At 39.2% G+C, this 13,527-nt stretch overlaps 1 protein-coding gene and 1 long non-coding RNA gene across 3 annotated transcripts in view; one reads left to right on the top strand and one right to left on the bottom strand.

Annotated features, from left to right (window-relative positions):
- Positions 1–13,527, top strand: part of LOC121472068 — a 31,111-nt gene that overhangs the window by 15,264 nt on the left and 2,320 nt on the right. The window lies entirely within an intron of this gene.
- SLC16A10 (solute carrier family 16 member 10) overlaps positions 278–13,527 on the bottom strand; it is a 124,904-nt gene continuing 111,654 nt past the window's right edge. The window contains exons 5-6 of the mRNA XM_041723050.1: positions 12,141–12,369; positions 278–8,387 (exon numbers count right to left, since the gene is read on the bottom strand). Of these exons, the coding sequence (XP_041578984.1) occupies positions 8,155–8,387; positions 12,141–12,369 (462 nt within the window). The 3' untranslated portion in view covers positions 278–8,154. The remainder of the gene's footprint in view (positions 8,388–12,140; positions 12,370–13,527) is intronic.

Raw genomic sequence — 13,527 nt, forward strand, 5'->3', positions numbered from 1 at the left:
AACATAGGAATGTAAGTGGACCTACAAAAAAAGAGTGTCAGGTAGAAATCCTTTTTGGACTCTCCAGTGCTTTGGGATCATTTCTATCCCCATCACTTGCCCAGGAGAGAGAACGGTAATGACACCCAAACACACTTGGAATAAATACATGCATGCAGCTTAAAAAGCACACAGCTTATTTTTCTTTTATTCCACGCAGCTGGTTTCCTTCAGTAACTTTTCCTTCCCTCATCTCCCCAGGGAATTCCATAAATATAATCACAAAGCCTCACAGAAATTTGCTAAAATTTTTTTATTGTATTTACTGAGGATATCACATTGTTCTACAGTAAAATGATTTTGTTCTCTAAATGATTACAAAGCTCTTCCCATTAAAAAGGTTTTGGTTACCTATATGAAATTGCACATTATAAAAAATCAATCATAAATTATACTCTTTAAAAAGAAAAAAATCATTTTTTAAAGGCAAGTACTAAAATACTGCATACTGATCAAATCCAGCATAATCATTTCACACAGTGATCTATATTTAAACAACTATTGTGCCAAAAATGGCATCCTGTGTAGGCAGAGAAGCAGAGCCTCACTGCAGTCTACAGCATGCACTTGGAATAACTTGGTTTTGATGTCTACGATATAGCATGTTTTTCTAACTTGGAAAATATGCAAATAATTTAGAATTTACTTTTCAGATAAACATGAAAATAAGTTGACGTGAAAAATGTCATATTATATGAGGATATACTTAAAAAAATCCAAGCTCTCTCTTAATACTGCAGGGTTCTGTGCTGTAGCTATAATTTTCAGGCTAAAATAAACTGATAGGAGAACAAACTGAGAAAATAAAGTTACCAAGCACTGAACAGTGCCTTTGCAATCTTCCAGCTCTCAAACCACCTAAATTAAGTCACATCAGAAGTTAGTAAAGGGATATTTAATCTCACTGTACAGTAACTTCTGATTAACAAGCCCCCATTCTCCTTTCCACATAGAACTCATGTGAGCAGAAGGAGTTATTATTTCAGAGAATCCAGTATACTCTAGTAGATTCTAAACGTATGGTTTTCCTCATTTCCTACAGCGTATCATTTTCCTGATTTATATTTGTAAAATCCTCATAGAGTAAGACAGTAGTCAGCAGGATTAAATAAAAACCTGTTGTCCTCACTTCACCAGAATCCTACTTACAAGACATGAAGACTCAGAGGTCCATGTGGAATTTTAGTTGGGTGTCATAGTCGGCTACAACCATGATGCTGAGAACCCTTTAATAAATCTTAGGTCTGAGATTGTGGACATTAACCTAGATGTAGCCCTTACTGACAAGGTTTTATGCTAAATCTGAAAAATGAACAATGATACTTCCAGTGAGAATATTTTTTTTAATGTAGCTCATTATCCAAGTTTTAAGACTGATGACTCCCCTCTACTTTTAGCCTGAAAAAATAGCTTAAAATACCTAAAGTTCGTTAAAAAGCTATTTTGTACATATGTAAATATATATACAGTAAAATATACATAAAACTTTTCTGTACACCCTCAGAGTTACAGAATACTTTAAATAGCTAACTTTGTGCTAGAAACATTGACAAGGGACTTTTTATTTTTTGAGATATAACATTGTATGGGACTTTTTCCTTAAAGTTACTACCTTAGGGGGTATATTCATTACTAAGTTTTCATTTAGTGATCATTTTCTTATCAGGTTTATACTTTAAAGCCTTACATGTTAACAAAAATTATATACCTCTAAGCAGATTTGGGAATTCCATTGCTTTTTATAGGTGAGGTTTTTGTCCTTAAATGTATATACAGAATACAACATGCATAATACTGCTGGATCTATACATTTCCTGTTGTGATATATATATATATTTAAAAAGAAAAAAAATCATTTTAAAAGGAACGTGAAATTTAGCACCAATTTTGATCTAATTTTTCTTTGGTACGAAAAAAAGGCACCAACTATAAAGTCTGCTCATTGCAATGGGGTCAAAAAATAGCACTCAAGAAACCCTCAGTCCCTGAAATACTATTCCAGTAGAGACTAAACTATGAGACTACAGTTAGGGAAGATCATAAGAGAAAAATATTTAAAATATTTAATTGGCTCTTCTAATAATGGACAGATACTAAAAAGTATTATTTGTTAAAGAATAAAAGTCACACGTCAGAGGCTCCAGAATAGTATCAGAGATTTAATCAGATTTCCAATAGTTATTTTATACTCATAGTTCCCACCACACACACATGGTTAGTGACATTCAACTCCAAAATACAGCACTCACACTGAAAGGCTAGAAACATCTTTGATAGATTGGGAACTTGTGGGTTAACTCCTACACCATTGCCACACTCAACAACAGCATTTTGTAAAACTCCAGTGAGAGGAAAGATCATTGCCACGGGCCCTTTTCCACTAAGGAAAGGGGTGCCTCCTGCAGGAGTTTAACATGTAAGCGGTAAGGTTAAGGCACAAGCGTATAGTCTGTTGTCAGTGATTATCCATTTTCCTGCCAAAGAAAACACAAATGAAAACAAAACTTCATCATCAAGCTGTCGGTATAGTATGAAAAGCCACCAGTGAAGCATTTTCCTAAGTGTTCATTACTATATATTACAAATTTCTTGAGTTTTCCTATTTCAGATTATCCACAGGCCACATTAGAAGATACTCCTTTTTTGTTCCTCTTATGTCCACTTATTAGAACAAAGCCCTTAAGAAATTTTACTGATACTGTGGCCCCTTTACCACTTGCACTCCCTTGCCTTTTAATCTCAGCCACCACTAGCTCCCTTCTGATTAAGCAAGAATTGATTAAGCTGGGCTTTTAGTCAGACACTGAAAGCTGAGGTAGGTGGACTGTCATGATGAAGTTATTTAGAGAGGTTTTACTTCATTCCCAATGTCTTTCTAACACACTGAAAAGAAATTGAAATCTTCTGTTTCATAAATGAGGTAGCCTCCTATGTATGTCAAGAAAACAGTACCATGGGAAATTTCCTTGAATGTATAGAGGTCAAGATGATTAATGTTTATTATTTAAAATACGACCATTTTAAAAAGGACAAGCTAAGAAAACTAGATCTTAAGTTTCAAGGTTTCTTTGAGTGATTCAAAGACGTGGCAATGAATCGTTTTGTGGGTCTTCACTGTCTCAGAAGGAGTCATCTGATTAAGTCCACATTTATGTAAGTTCAGTAATTGTGGTTAAGTTGTATGCGGGTTTCCCATTTGCTATGGGCATTTGGCCCTTTATTTTGGGGGTTGTAACCTATCACTCCAGAGGGTGTTTATAAAACAAAGCATTAGTGTCTGCCCACAAATAAACTGATACAAAGGGCTATGACTGTGAAATTATAATGAGCCCATGAGCTGTCTCCTGTTGCTCCCCACCTGGTTATTCTTTGCCCCACAAACAATTCTCAAACTCAGCTCGAAATGGTCTTTTTGTCTCCTTTGTACTTAAGTATCACCAAAAATCAGTGAGTGTAATATGGGCAGAATTAATGATTGTCAAGCCTTCCCTCTCTCCTGTGTTCTTACTCCACATTTCCACATCACCATTACAAATGGCAAACCTGTTCTTCTCTTTTAGTAACAAGGCAAAAACTTTGTGTTTTTAAGAGTGACGATGATACATTTTTCTACCAATCAAGACAACACTTGTCTTTCAAATTAAAGAATGTAAATGTAAAACAAGAACATTTCACTTCCTTCTCCTTTTCACACATTTGAAAAAAAGCAACAATTTTCAGTCTAATGCAAAAATTGCTCCTCCGTGTTTATGCCAGCGACAATGAAGTTTTCAGTGTTAGAAGTTTTCCTAAGGAGTTTAAAACTTAAATTGTTTACATAATTTGAAACTGGAGCTAATGAACATGTCCTTTCCACTTGTATCTCTAGACTCTGGGAATTCACTCTTAACACCATTTACCATAAAGCGTAACACGGCCTAAGGCAGATTCATTAGGAACCTCAGCTGAGGGGCCCACTATTTTCCAAAGCATCCTCCACAATGTGCTATCAGGATCAACATTTAGCAAAACTTGAATGGAATATGAAAATCAAAGTAAAAAAATATGCCCTCTTAAAATACGCATGTTAAGAACTTGACAGCTTCTCTTCTCTGAAAGTGCGACCTTAAATGTTTAAATAAACTCTTATATGTTAGCACAAAAGATGCCAATTGTATAAGAAGCATATTACTTCCTCCCCAGATTTTTATCACGTAACTAATTTTTTCAACGTGGACCAACAGAACTCTACGTTGAAGGCTGAAAGCAAGCCATTCACCAGGTTACGTGAACTGGATGGGATTCCAGCCTCTGAAGCCACAGGGACCAGTCAGTTATTAGGGCAGCCAGGCAGCCAGCGGAACTAGGCAAGGTTAATGGACTCCTCAGGTTTTTGAAGGATAGGAGGAAGTAAAGAGAAAAAGAATGATAAGGAGAAAGAGAACAGGGAGAGCAAGCAGACAAGCAAGAAAGGGTGGGAAGGAGGACCCCTCGGTGCACCCACGCCCCTGATCACTGCCAATGCAAGTCCTCTGCGGTTTATAAATAACAAAAGTACAAATTAAAATATTCTTCAGTGCAGCTAAAAGGATTAGAATTACCAGAAGTTAAAAACAAACCTGAGTTTACAGCTAAGTGTAAACGTGGAGAAAGCTGAAGCTGACAGAGCTAAGGTTTTCTCCATACTTGGGCAGAGCCCACGGGAGCTTCTGCACACAGGTGGAAACAGATTCTGGGGCTCGGGACGTACAGATGAAGTCCTGTTTCTGATTATGAAGAGCCTTTGAAGCTTCATGCAAGCACTATGCAATCTTAAGTGGACATTACAATCTCTTAGTAGGACTGGAGACTAAGGATTGCACCTGTGATCAAAAAAACTTATAAATTTTGAATAAAGTATCAATCTGGGTGGTTTATTATTACTGAAATGGATGGATTCCCAACAGTATCTACTGCAGTAAAATTTAAAATGTTTCTGGAATATCCATGGGTATCTGTTACAATGGTATCGAATTCAGTTTCCTTAAAGAGGAATAATTGCTCCCTTTCTTACCTTGTTGGCCTCAAATGCTAGAAGCTTTTGAATTTGAGAATTTGCTGAGTGTTACCAGAATTAGGATGATGAGATAGAAAGCAGGGTTCTGACTCTGCTCTTTTCCTCTCAATAAAATGTCTAGATTGAACAAAAAAATTTAGGCCCACCAGGTCACTTTATTGCAATAACACTCTGTTCAGAAATTAGAAAGGATTTACTTTGAAAGATTAAGGTAATGTTTCTTGGTCGAAAACACAACTCCTTAGGAATATTTGTATTTTTCATTTTCTAAGTTTGTAGAACTTTAAAAACTTGACTTCTAGGACTTTCTGTACCAAACATGTTATGAAATATACATTTTATAGAAATTAGCATCTTTTTTATGCTTTTTAAATTTTTATTTTGACAGCTCAGAACTCACGCTCCATAACAGGCTATGATAGTGGAGCTTTTTCAGTGTCATAGAACCTGCTTAATTCGTTGCATCAGACTGGAAACTGCTTGCATGTAATATTGTACACAAACACAATATTCTGAAATCTTTTACTATAAATACTTCAGCTACTTTGCCTTAAAAAAAAAAAAAAAAGTAGGCTCCACGCCCAGCATAGAGCCCAACATGGGGCTCAATCTCAGGACCCTGAGATCAACACCTGAGCTGAGATTAAGAGTCTGGGTTTAACCAACTGAGCCACCCAGGTGCCCCACTTTGCTCTTTTATTATGGAACCTAATCAAGTAAGATCAAGTCTTTGAGTTTCAGATTATTACTTTTTTTTTCCTGTCTAAAATCAGCCAAAATTTGAAAGGGAAAACACTTTGTAGATCTTTACAGAGTAAATATTCTTGTTTAGAATTCTTTCTGTAAAATTGGCAAGGGTGAGGACAAGTCTTAGGAGTCTGCGATGAAACTATAAAAAAAAAAAAAAACAACTTATAACGGCAGGGTTGATGATTGGTCTTAGTTGTAAGTTTTTGCTGCTTTCAACAGCACTGATAATAGGAAATAATGTTTTATATAACTGGGTATGAATAAATGAAGAACGCAATATCATTTCTAAGTTGTGGGGGTTTTTGCTTTCTTTTCTTTTTTTTTTTTTTTTAAGAAAGCATGTGCCTATGGGGTTGGGATGGAGAAGGTCGGACAGAGGGAGAGGGAGAGAAACTCAAGCAGGCTGCATGCCCAGCGCGGAGCCTGATGTGGGGCTTGAACTCATGACCCTGAGATCATGACCTGAGCTGAAATCGACAGTTGGTCACTTAACTGACTGAGCCACCGAGGTGCTCCTCTAAGTCACTTTCTAAAAGTTTAAAGTAAAAATATGAATATGAAAGGGCAGTATTGTCAAAATATAGCTGTTTTTTTAAGCAATAGAACCTTCCAAGAAAACAAATTGCCCAAGTTTCCTAAATATGAAAATATAGAAGTACTGAAAGGTGCAACCATGTGTATGTCATAGTAAACTGCTGAATGTCTTCACAATCAAAAGTCGTTTTAAATCCAATTAAAAATAAATTCCATATTTAAGCATTCCTACTTTGAAGTTTTGGGTTTTCTGTTTAATTAAATTAACCGCCTCAGTTCCCTCCATGTGTCCCCATCAACAACTGCAAATCCATATGCTCTTCAGGTTTCTATATCCTCAGCTAAAGATGGAGAAAGAACAGAAGCTGAAAAGAAAAGAAGGGAGATAAGAGATAAGTTTGTCCTTCCAGAGAAGTTCCAAACAGATGGATCCTGGAGGTGTTTTAGAAAGAGACCACATTCTTCCCAGGTGAACAAGCTACATTTGAGGAAGCTCCAATACACATTTATATTTAAGATTTAAATATACTTCGCATATTACTAACTTTCAAAGACAAATAAGAAACATGTACTAAAGTATAATTTCAGGATGAGGAAAGTGTTCCTATTTTTTATAGATGAGTTTAGGTCATGGTATGACTTTGGTTTTAATTTTAGGTCTTTGAAACTTGAATAGCTTACATACAAGTGTCTTCATATAAATGGAAAAAATACTGGGAATATTCACGGAGAGCATGCTTGGATAAATACCAATGAGTGCAAATTCTTGCCAGAAAGCTTTGGAAATACAGAAGTTGTTTCTCTTTATAAGTGCTTTTAACCTTTCAAGACCTATTAAACCAATTTGAGCAGTTGTTTCTGTCAGAAATCTTTTCTGCACGAATAGAAAGATACCCCCCCTCCACTTGTACCTGAAACCGCAACTTGATACCATGCTCCCTAAGCCTCTGTTGAAATGTCAAGTCCTACTGCTAACAAATCCCAAAGTCAGAAAAATTCTACGTTAAAATTGCCAGAATCTTTCATTCATTCTATTTATTGTTACACTTTAAACAAGTTCAGAAATTTGGGAGGTTTCTGGCTACTTGAGTAAAACACACTGTAAACCAAAAGAGAAAAAACGTTAAGTGGAAGAAACGCCTGACTTCTGGGTTGCTCTGCCCTCCTGCACAGTAGCCTTTCCACGTCACTGAATCTGAACACAGCGTTACCATCTGCTCCAAGCAGTTCCCCTGACACTGGAGCAAGTCAGAATAACTTAATCTCATGTCTTATTTAACAGCAGGCAAGCAACTTTAACAGAGACTTGAGGCTTAGGCAGATCTGACATGGTCTAGAATCCAGGCTTAGATTTTGTAAAAAGTTTTCAAACAGAAGAAATTAGAGACACCAGGATTTAAAACCTCATAGGAGACAACAAACAGTATTTCCAGCCCTAACCAAATTCCAACCCTTTCATTATAGCTTGAGGTATTTTAAAATATTTGTACAAGCTTATTAGCATTCACAGTTTCCAAAGTTGCTTTTTACTGAGATCGCTTCAATTCTCACAATATTTGACTTTCTGACGTAAGTTTTCATACACCAGCGTCTCTGCCCCCACACTCACGGAAATATCAGACAGCCAGCTATTCAGTGGCAGAAAATGGTTCTTGTAGTAATAAGGGTTCTAGTTCCCAATTATTGTGCTATTCTTAGGATGTAATTAAAAAAATAAGAAATTTGCAATTCATATAAAAGGAAAACTTGCTTAAATTCCCGAAAGCAAGTCCAGTCTGGTGGAGGTATATAAGACATTAAATAACAGAGTCAGATTCCTTCTTAAAGATTCCAGATGAGCTTGACAGCAGAGAGTTCTGGTTCTCCAACATTTTCTCCATCTTTTCTCCTCCAGTGGCTTTATCAAGCTCTCTCTGCTTCTTCCCGTGGATCCAGGGGATAAGACAAAGGACAGCGCCCCCAATCAGGGGAGGGACTCCAGCGAGGTAAAATGCCACATCATAGGAGCCCAGCTTGTCACGAAGTAACCCTGGGAAGGGAAAAAAACTGTCACCGAGAGAACGAGTGTGGCTCTCCGGGGTCCCAGATCAGTCACACATTCCTTACGAAACAGGTCTGAAGTATAAGCCTTTCCTGATATGAGAAAGGAAGAGAACGTAGCTCTTTAGCCTTGTCACAGACTATAGGCCTGTGGGTTTGTGTACCGAGATATTACATGGAAAAAAATATTTGCAACCAAGCTTTGGCTCTTTCTTTCCTTCTTTTTTTTTTTTTTTAAGATTTTATTTATTGATTCATGAGAGACACACAGAGAGAGAGAAAGAGGCAGAGACACAGGCAGAGGGAGAAGCAGGGCTCCATGCAGGGAGCTTGCCGTGGGACTTGATCCCGGGTCAACAGGATCTGGCACTGGGCTGAAGGCAGGCGCCAAACCGCTGGGCCATCAGGGCTGCCCAGCTTTGGCTCTTTCAAAACCATTCAGAGGCCTCTGGAGTGTTCAGACTCATGGTATAATGGCCCCTATTTCAGGGGAGGCCCCTATTTACCAACCTGAAACTTCTCTCATACACACATACCCCACAATGTCTACATTTCAAACCTTTCTTGGGCCTATTTGTTTATGAAATAACATGAAACTACTTCAAATTGTAATTCAAAATCATGAAAAAAAAACTATAGATCTGAGAGGTAAGATGAAGAAGTTAGATTGTTAAATATATTTGTCAGCACATGGGAGTAAGATGTTGGCATTCTGATAGATCCTTGAGCTCTGCCTCTAAAAACTGTTATTAAGAATACTCCTCTGGGTGTTATTCTGTATGTTAGTAAATTGAACACCAATAAAAATTATTTAAAAAAAAAGAATACTCCTTATTTCTAATTTCTCTAACAAAATTCAGGTTTTTTATTTTTTTTATTTTTTTTTAAATTTTAGTTATTTATTCATGAGAGACAGAGAGAGAGAGAGAGGCAGAGACACAGGCAGAGGGAGAAGCAGGCTCCATGCAGGGAGCTGGACATGGGACTTGATCCCGGGTCTCCAGGGTCATGCCCTGGGCTGAAGGCGGCGCTAAACCGCTGAGCCACCCGGGCTGCCCAAAATTCAGATTTTTTAATTAAAGATTTATTTATTTATTCATGAGAGACACAGGCAGAGTCAGAAGCAGGCTCCATGCAGGGAACCCGATGTGGGACTTGATCCCGGGACTCCAGGATCACGCCCTGGGCCAAAGGTAGGCACTAAACCACTGAGCTACCCAGGTGTCCCTAAAATTCAGATTTTTCAAAAGTTTTCTTTCTTTCTTTCTTTTTTTTTTTTTTTTAGTTTTATTTCTTAAGTAATCTCTACACCCACTGTGGGGCTCAAACTCCCAACCCTGAAATCAAGAGTCACATGCTCTACCAACTGAGCCGGCCAGGCGCCCCATAAAAACCCAGATTTAAGAGTTATCTTAGTGCTTTTAAACTTTCCTAACTTTTGCTATAAAAGTTCAAGTTATCTGAAATGTCCAAGGAACATATTGAGTATTTAACTTTTCAAAATAAACAGCTGAGAATTTGTCCAGTTAAGTACCGACACATTAAAGACATGTATGTTTATTCTAGAGAGAAGCCTAAAACATACAATATATCCAAAGATCCAATCTTCCTGTCTTCTGAATCAGAATATTCTGTATACGAGTAAACCTTTCCTCCTTACGAACACTGGTTATCATATTTGGCTGTAATACTATGACCCCTCAGCCTCCCGGTGAGTCCAGAGCTCTCTGCTCCCAGTTGCTGTGTATTGTTCTGCCTACTTTGGAAGTTTCCGATTATCACCTTTGTTATTGATCTGTTATCAGTTATTTCTCATTGGAAACACCATTCCTACCAAAGTGCTGCTTATAATCTGTTGTAGACTTGGAAACCCTAAAAATCTAGTCTTCCAAGGTATAAAAATAGTGTAAATAGTGTTTTACTTGGGGGACAGGGTTCTCCTATAGGGAGATGGGGGGCAGGGGGAGGTCTGGAGGGAGATTGGGGAGCAGGGGGAGGGCTGGAGGGAGATGGGGAGCAGGGGGAGGGCTAGAGGGAAATGGGGGCCCGGGAGGGCTGGAGGGAGATGGGGAGCAGGAGGAGGGCTGGAGGGAGATGGTGGCCTGGGAGGGCTGGAGGGAGATGGGGAGCAGGAGGAGGGCTGGAGGGAGATGGGGGCCTGGGAGGGCTGGAGGGAGATGGGGAGCAGGAAGAGGGCTGGAGGGAGATGGTGGCCTGGGAGGGCTGGATGGAGATGGGGAGCAGGAGGAGGGCTGGAGGGAGATGGGGGCAGGGGGAGGGCTGGAGGGAGATGGGGAGCAGGGGGAGGGCTAGAGGGAGATGGGGGCCTGGGAGGGCTGGAGGGAGATGGGGAGCAGGGGGAGGGCTAGAGGGAGATGGGGAGCAGGAGGAGGGCTGGAGGGAGATGGTGGCCTGGGAGGGCTGGATGGAGATGGGGAGCAAGAGGAGGGCTGGAGGGAGATGGGGGCAGGGGGAGGGCTGGAGGGAAGGTTCTCCTGTAGGGAGACTGTGACCTTTAGTGACTGCCCGCTTGATTCATGACTAGGTCCCCAGTTGGCAAAGGTGCTGATTGATATGTGTGGTCCTAGACATGAGAGTGAACTGTCACTGAGCCTCTCACATGCCAGACACAGATGACAATACATACATTGGAATTTTATCCTAATTTTATCGAATCGTAACCTAATAATTCACATTGGCACCCAAGTCTTATTGAACACGAGGCATCTTTATACTACTCAGAAGACTCTAAAGGTGAAATTCCTATAACATAAAATTAACCATTTCCATGGTGTTTACCACATTCACAGTGTTATCCAACCACCACCTCTATTTAGTCCCAAAATGTTTTTATCACGCCAGAAGGAAGCACCCTACCCATGAAGCAGTTACTCCCTAATTCATTACCCTTCCCTCCAGCCCCTGGAAGCCCCCAATCTGCACTCTGCCTCTGTGGATTTACCTATTCTGGATATTTCATATAAATAAAACCACACGGTATGTGGCCTTTTGTATCCAGCTTCTTTACTTAGCATAATGTTCTCAAGACTCACCTATGGGGTGGCATGTATGGGTACAGTACTTCATTCCTTTTTATGGCTGCGTAATATCCCCTTGTATAGCTACACCACATTCTGTTTAACCATTCATCGACTCATGGACATTTGAATTGTTTCCACTTAGTGTTATTTTCCATTAGTTATTTCTAGGGAGGATATGATTTCTGACACAAAGCATATTTAGAAATCGTTCAGGGACCCCTGGGAGGCTTAGCGGTCGAGCATCTGCCTTTGGCTCAGGGCATGATCCTGGAGTCCCAGGATCGAGTCCCATGTTGGCCTCCCTGCATGGAGCCTGCTTCTCCCTCTGCCTGTGTCTCTGTCTCTCTCTGTGTCTCTCATGAATAAATAAATAAAATCTTTAAGAAAAAAAATAGAAATCTTTCAGAATCTTCATCTCTTTTTTAAAAGCAACCATGATTCTATTTCTTCAAAACACATACTAAATGAGATATAGGAATTGTGAAAGCTTAAAGCCCAGAAGATTACAATTATACATTTTATAGAGTGTGTCATGTATCAGTAAGAATAAGAGGGATTCCTCATCAAACTTTTTCAACGTGTCATCCAAGGCTGGTCTCATCAAAAATGTTACCAATAAGGCACACGCAAAAGCAAAAGACCAGTAACCAATAAATCATAATATATTTTACATATAATTACTGGAGAATCATTACATTTACCTGCAATAGGTGGTCCCACTGTCATGGGTATAGACATGAATCCAAGTAGAAATCCAATTGCTTGAGAAACATCCTGGGCACCAACTAATTCAAAGGCAATGGGGGCCATAATGGAAATGAAGCATCCATCGAAGAGACCCATGATGAGACAGACAGCAATGAGGGCCCCAAAGACCCTACACAGGGGAATCATCATGGACATCAGACCAATGAAGAGAAAGGAGAGTACCTAGGACAAGACACCACAATGTCAACTCTGCTCTCAGGAAAGGTGAATGTTATAATTACTGAGCAACCTGCTTGGGACTTGTAGCTGACCACCGGTTAGTTGCCTCCCTGGCCCAGTTCACCTTGATTTTATATATATATCAACTCCCATAATCATCTCCCCTAAGTTCTAGCACTTTCTCAAAATTTCCATAACAGGAGAGAATAAAATAAATATTTTTATATACTTACTTTCCCTTCTAGCCTGTAAGTTCTTTGAGGTCAGAATCTGTACAAAAAATCATCTTTGGTCTAGATATTCTAAGGATTAAGAATCTTGCACCTGGTCAGTACTCAATAAATATTTGTTCTTTGAAAATCAGCTCAAATTCATTCATCAAACATCCGACTTTGAAATTGCATATACCCTATTGGTGTTAGTCCTTCATAAAAGGAAAATACGCCAGCAAGATTCGTACTTCAGGGCACCTGGGCATCTCAGTCAGTTAAGCATCTGCCTTGGGCTCAGGTCCTGATCCCAGAGGCCTAGGACTGGGTCCCGCACTGGGCTCCCTGCTCAGAGGGGGGCCCGGTTCTCCCCCTCCCTCTGCCCCTACCCGACTCAGGTTCACTCTCCCTCTTTCTCTCTCAAAATAAATAAAATCTTAAAAAAAAAAACCCCAAAAGATAAGTACTTCACATCACAGAGCTTCCAGTTTGATAATGACAGAAGGTTTAGATACTTAAATAATTAAGAATATATTGCCTGCCAATATTCCAGACATCCAGACATACTCTGGATATTCAGACCAAGTGAGAGATTAAAATAACTATGATTTGATATGCATTACATAAATATGTACTGAGTTTTGATTATTCAAATTCCAATTAAGTTTTGACTATCGTAGGAAATATGTATAATATGCAAATGAAAACATAAACATATCCTACTAGAACATCCTAAGAACTAATTTTGTAATCCAATTTTACTTGATAGTGTAAATCAATATGTACTTTCAGACACTGTCTTCTGGTGACATAGCACAATCAGACCCTATTTAAGCCCCCAGAGTTAAGGCTGAGGCATATTTTGAGCCACAGGACACTTTCATGTAACCTCAGTTAGTAGGACCCAACACTTGATTTTGCTGTCTGGCAGCTCCTGTGCTCTGTGCTGTGG

The sequence above is a fragment of the Vulpes lagopus genome, chromosome 1, assembly GCF_018345385.1.
Source record: "Vulpes lagopus strain Blue_001 chromosome 1, ASM1834538v1, whole genome shotgun sequence".
Taxonomy (NCBI): Eukaryota; Metazoa; Chordata; class Mammalia; order Carnivora; family Canidae; genus Vulpes; species Vulpes lagopus.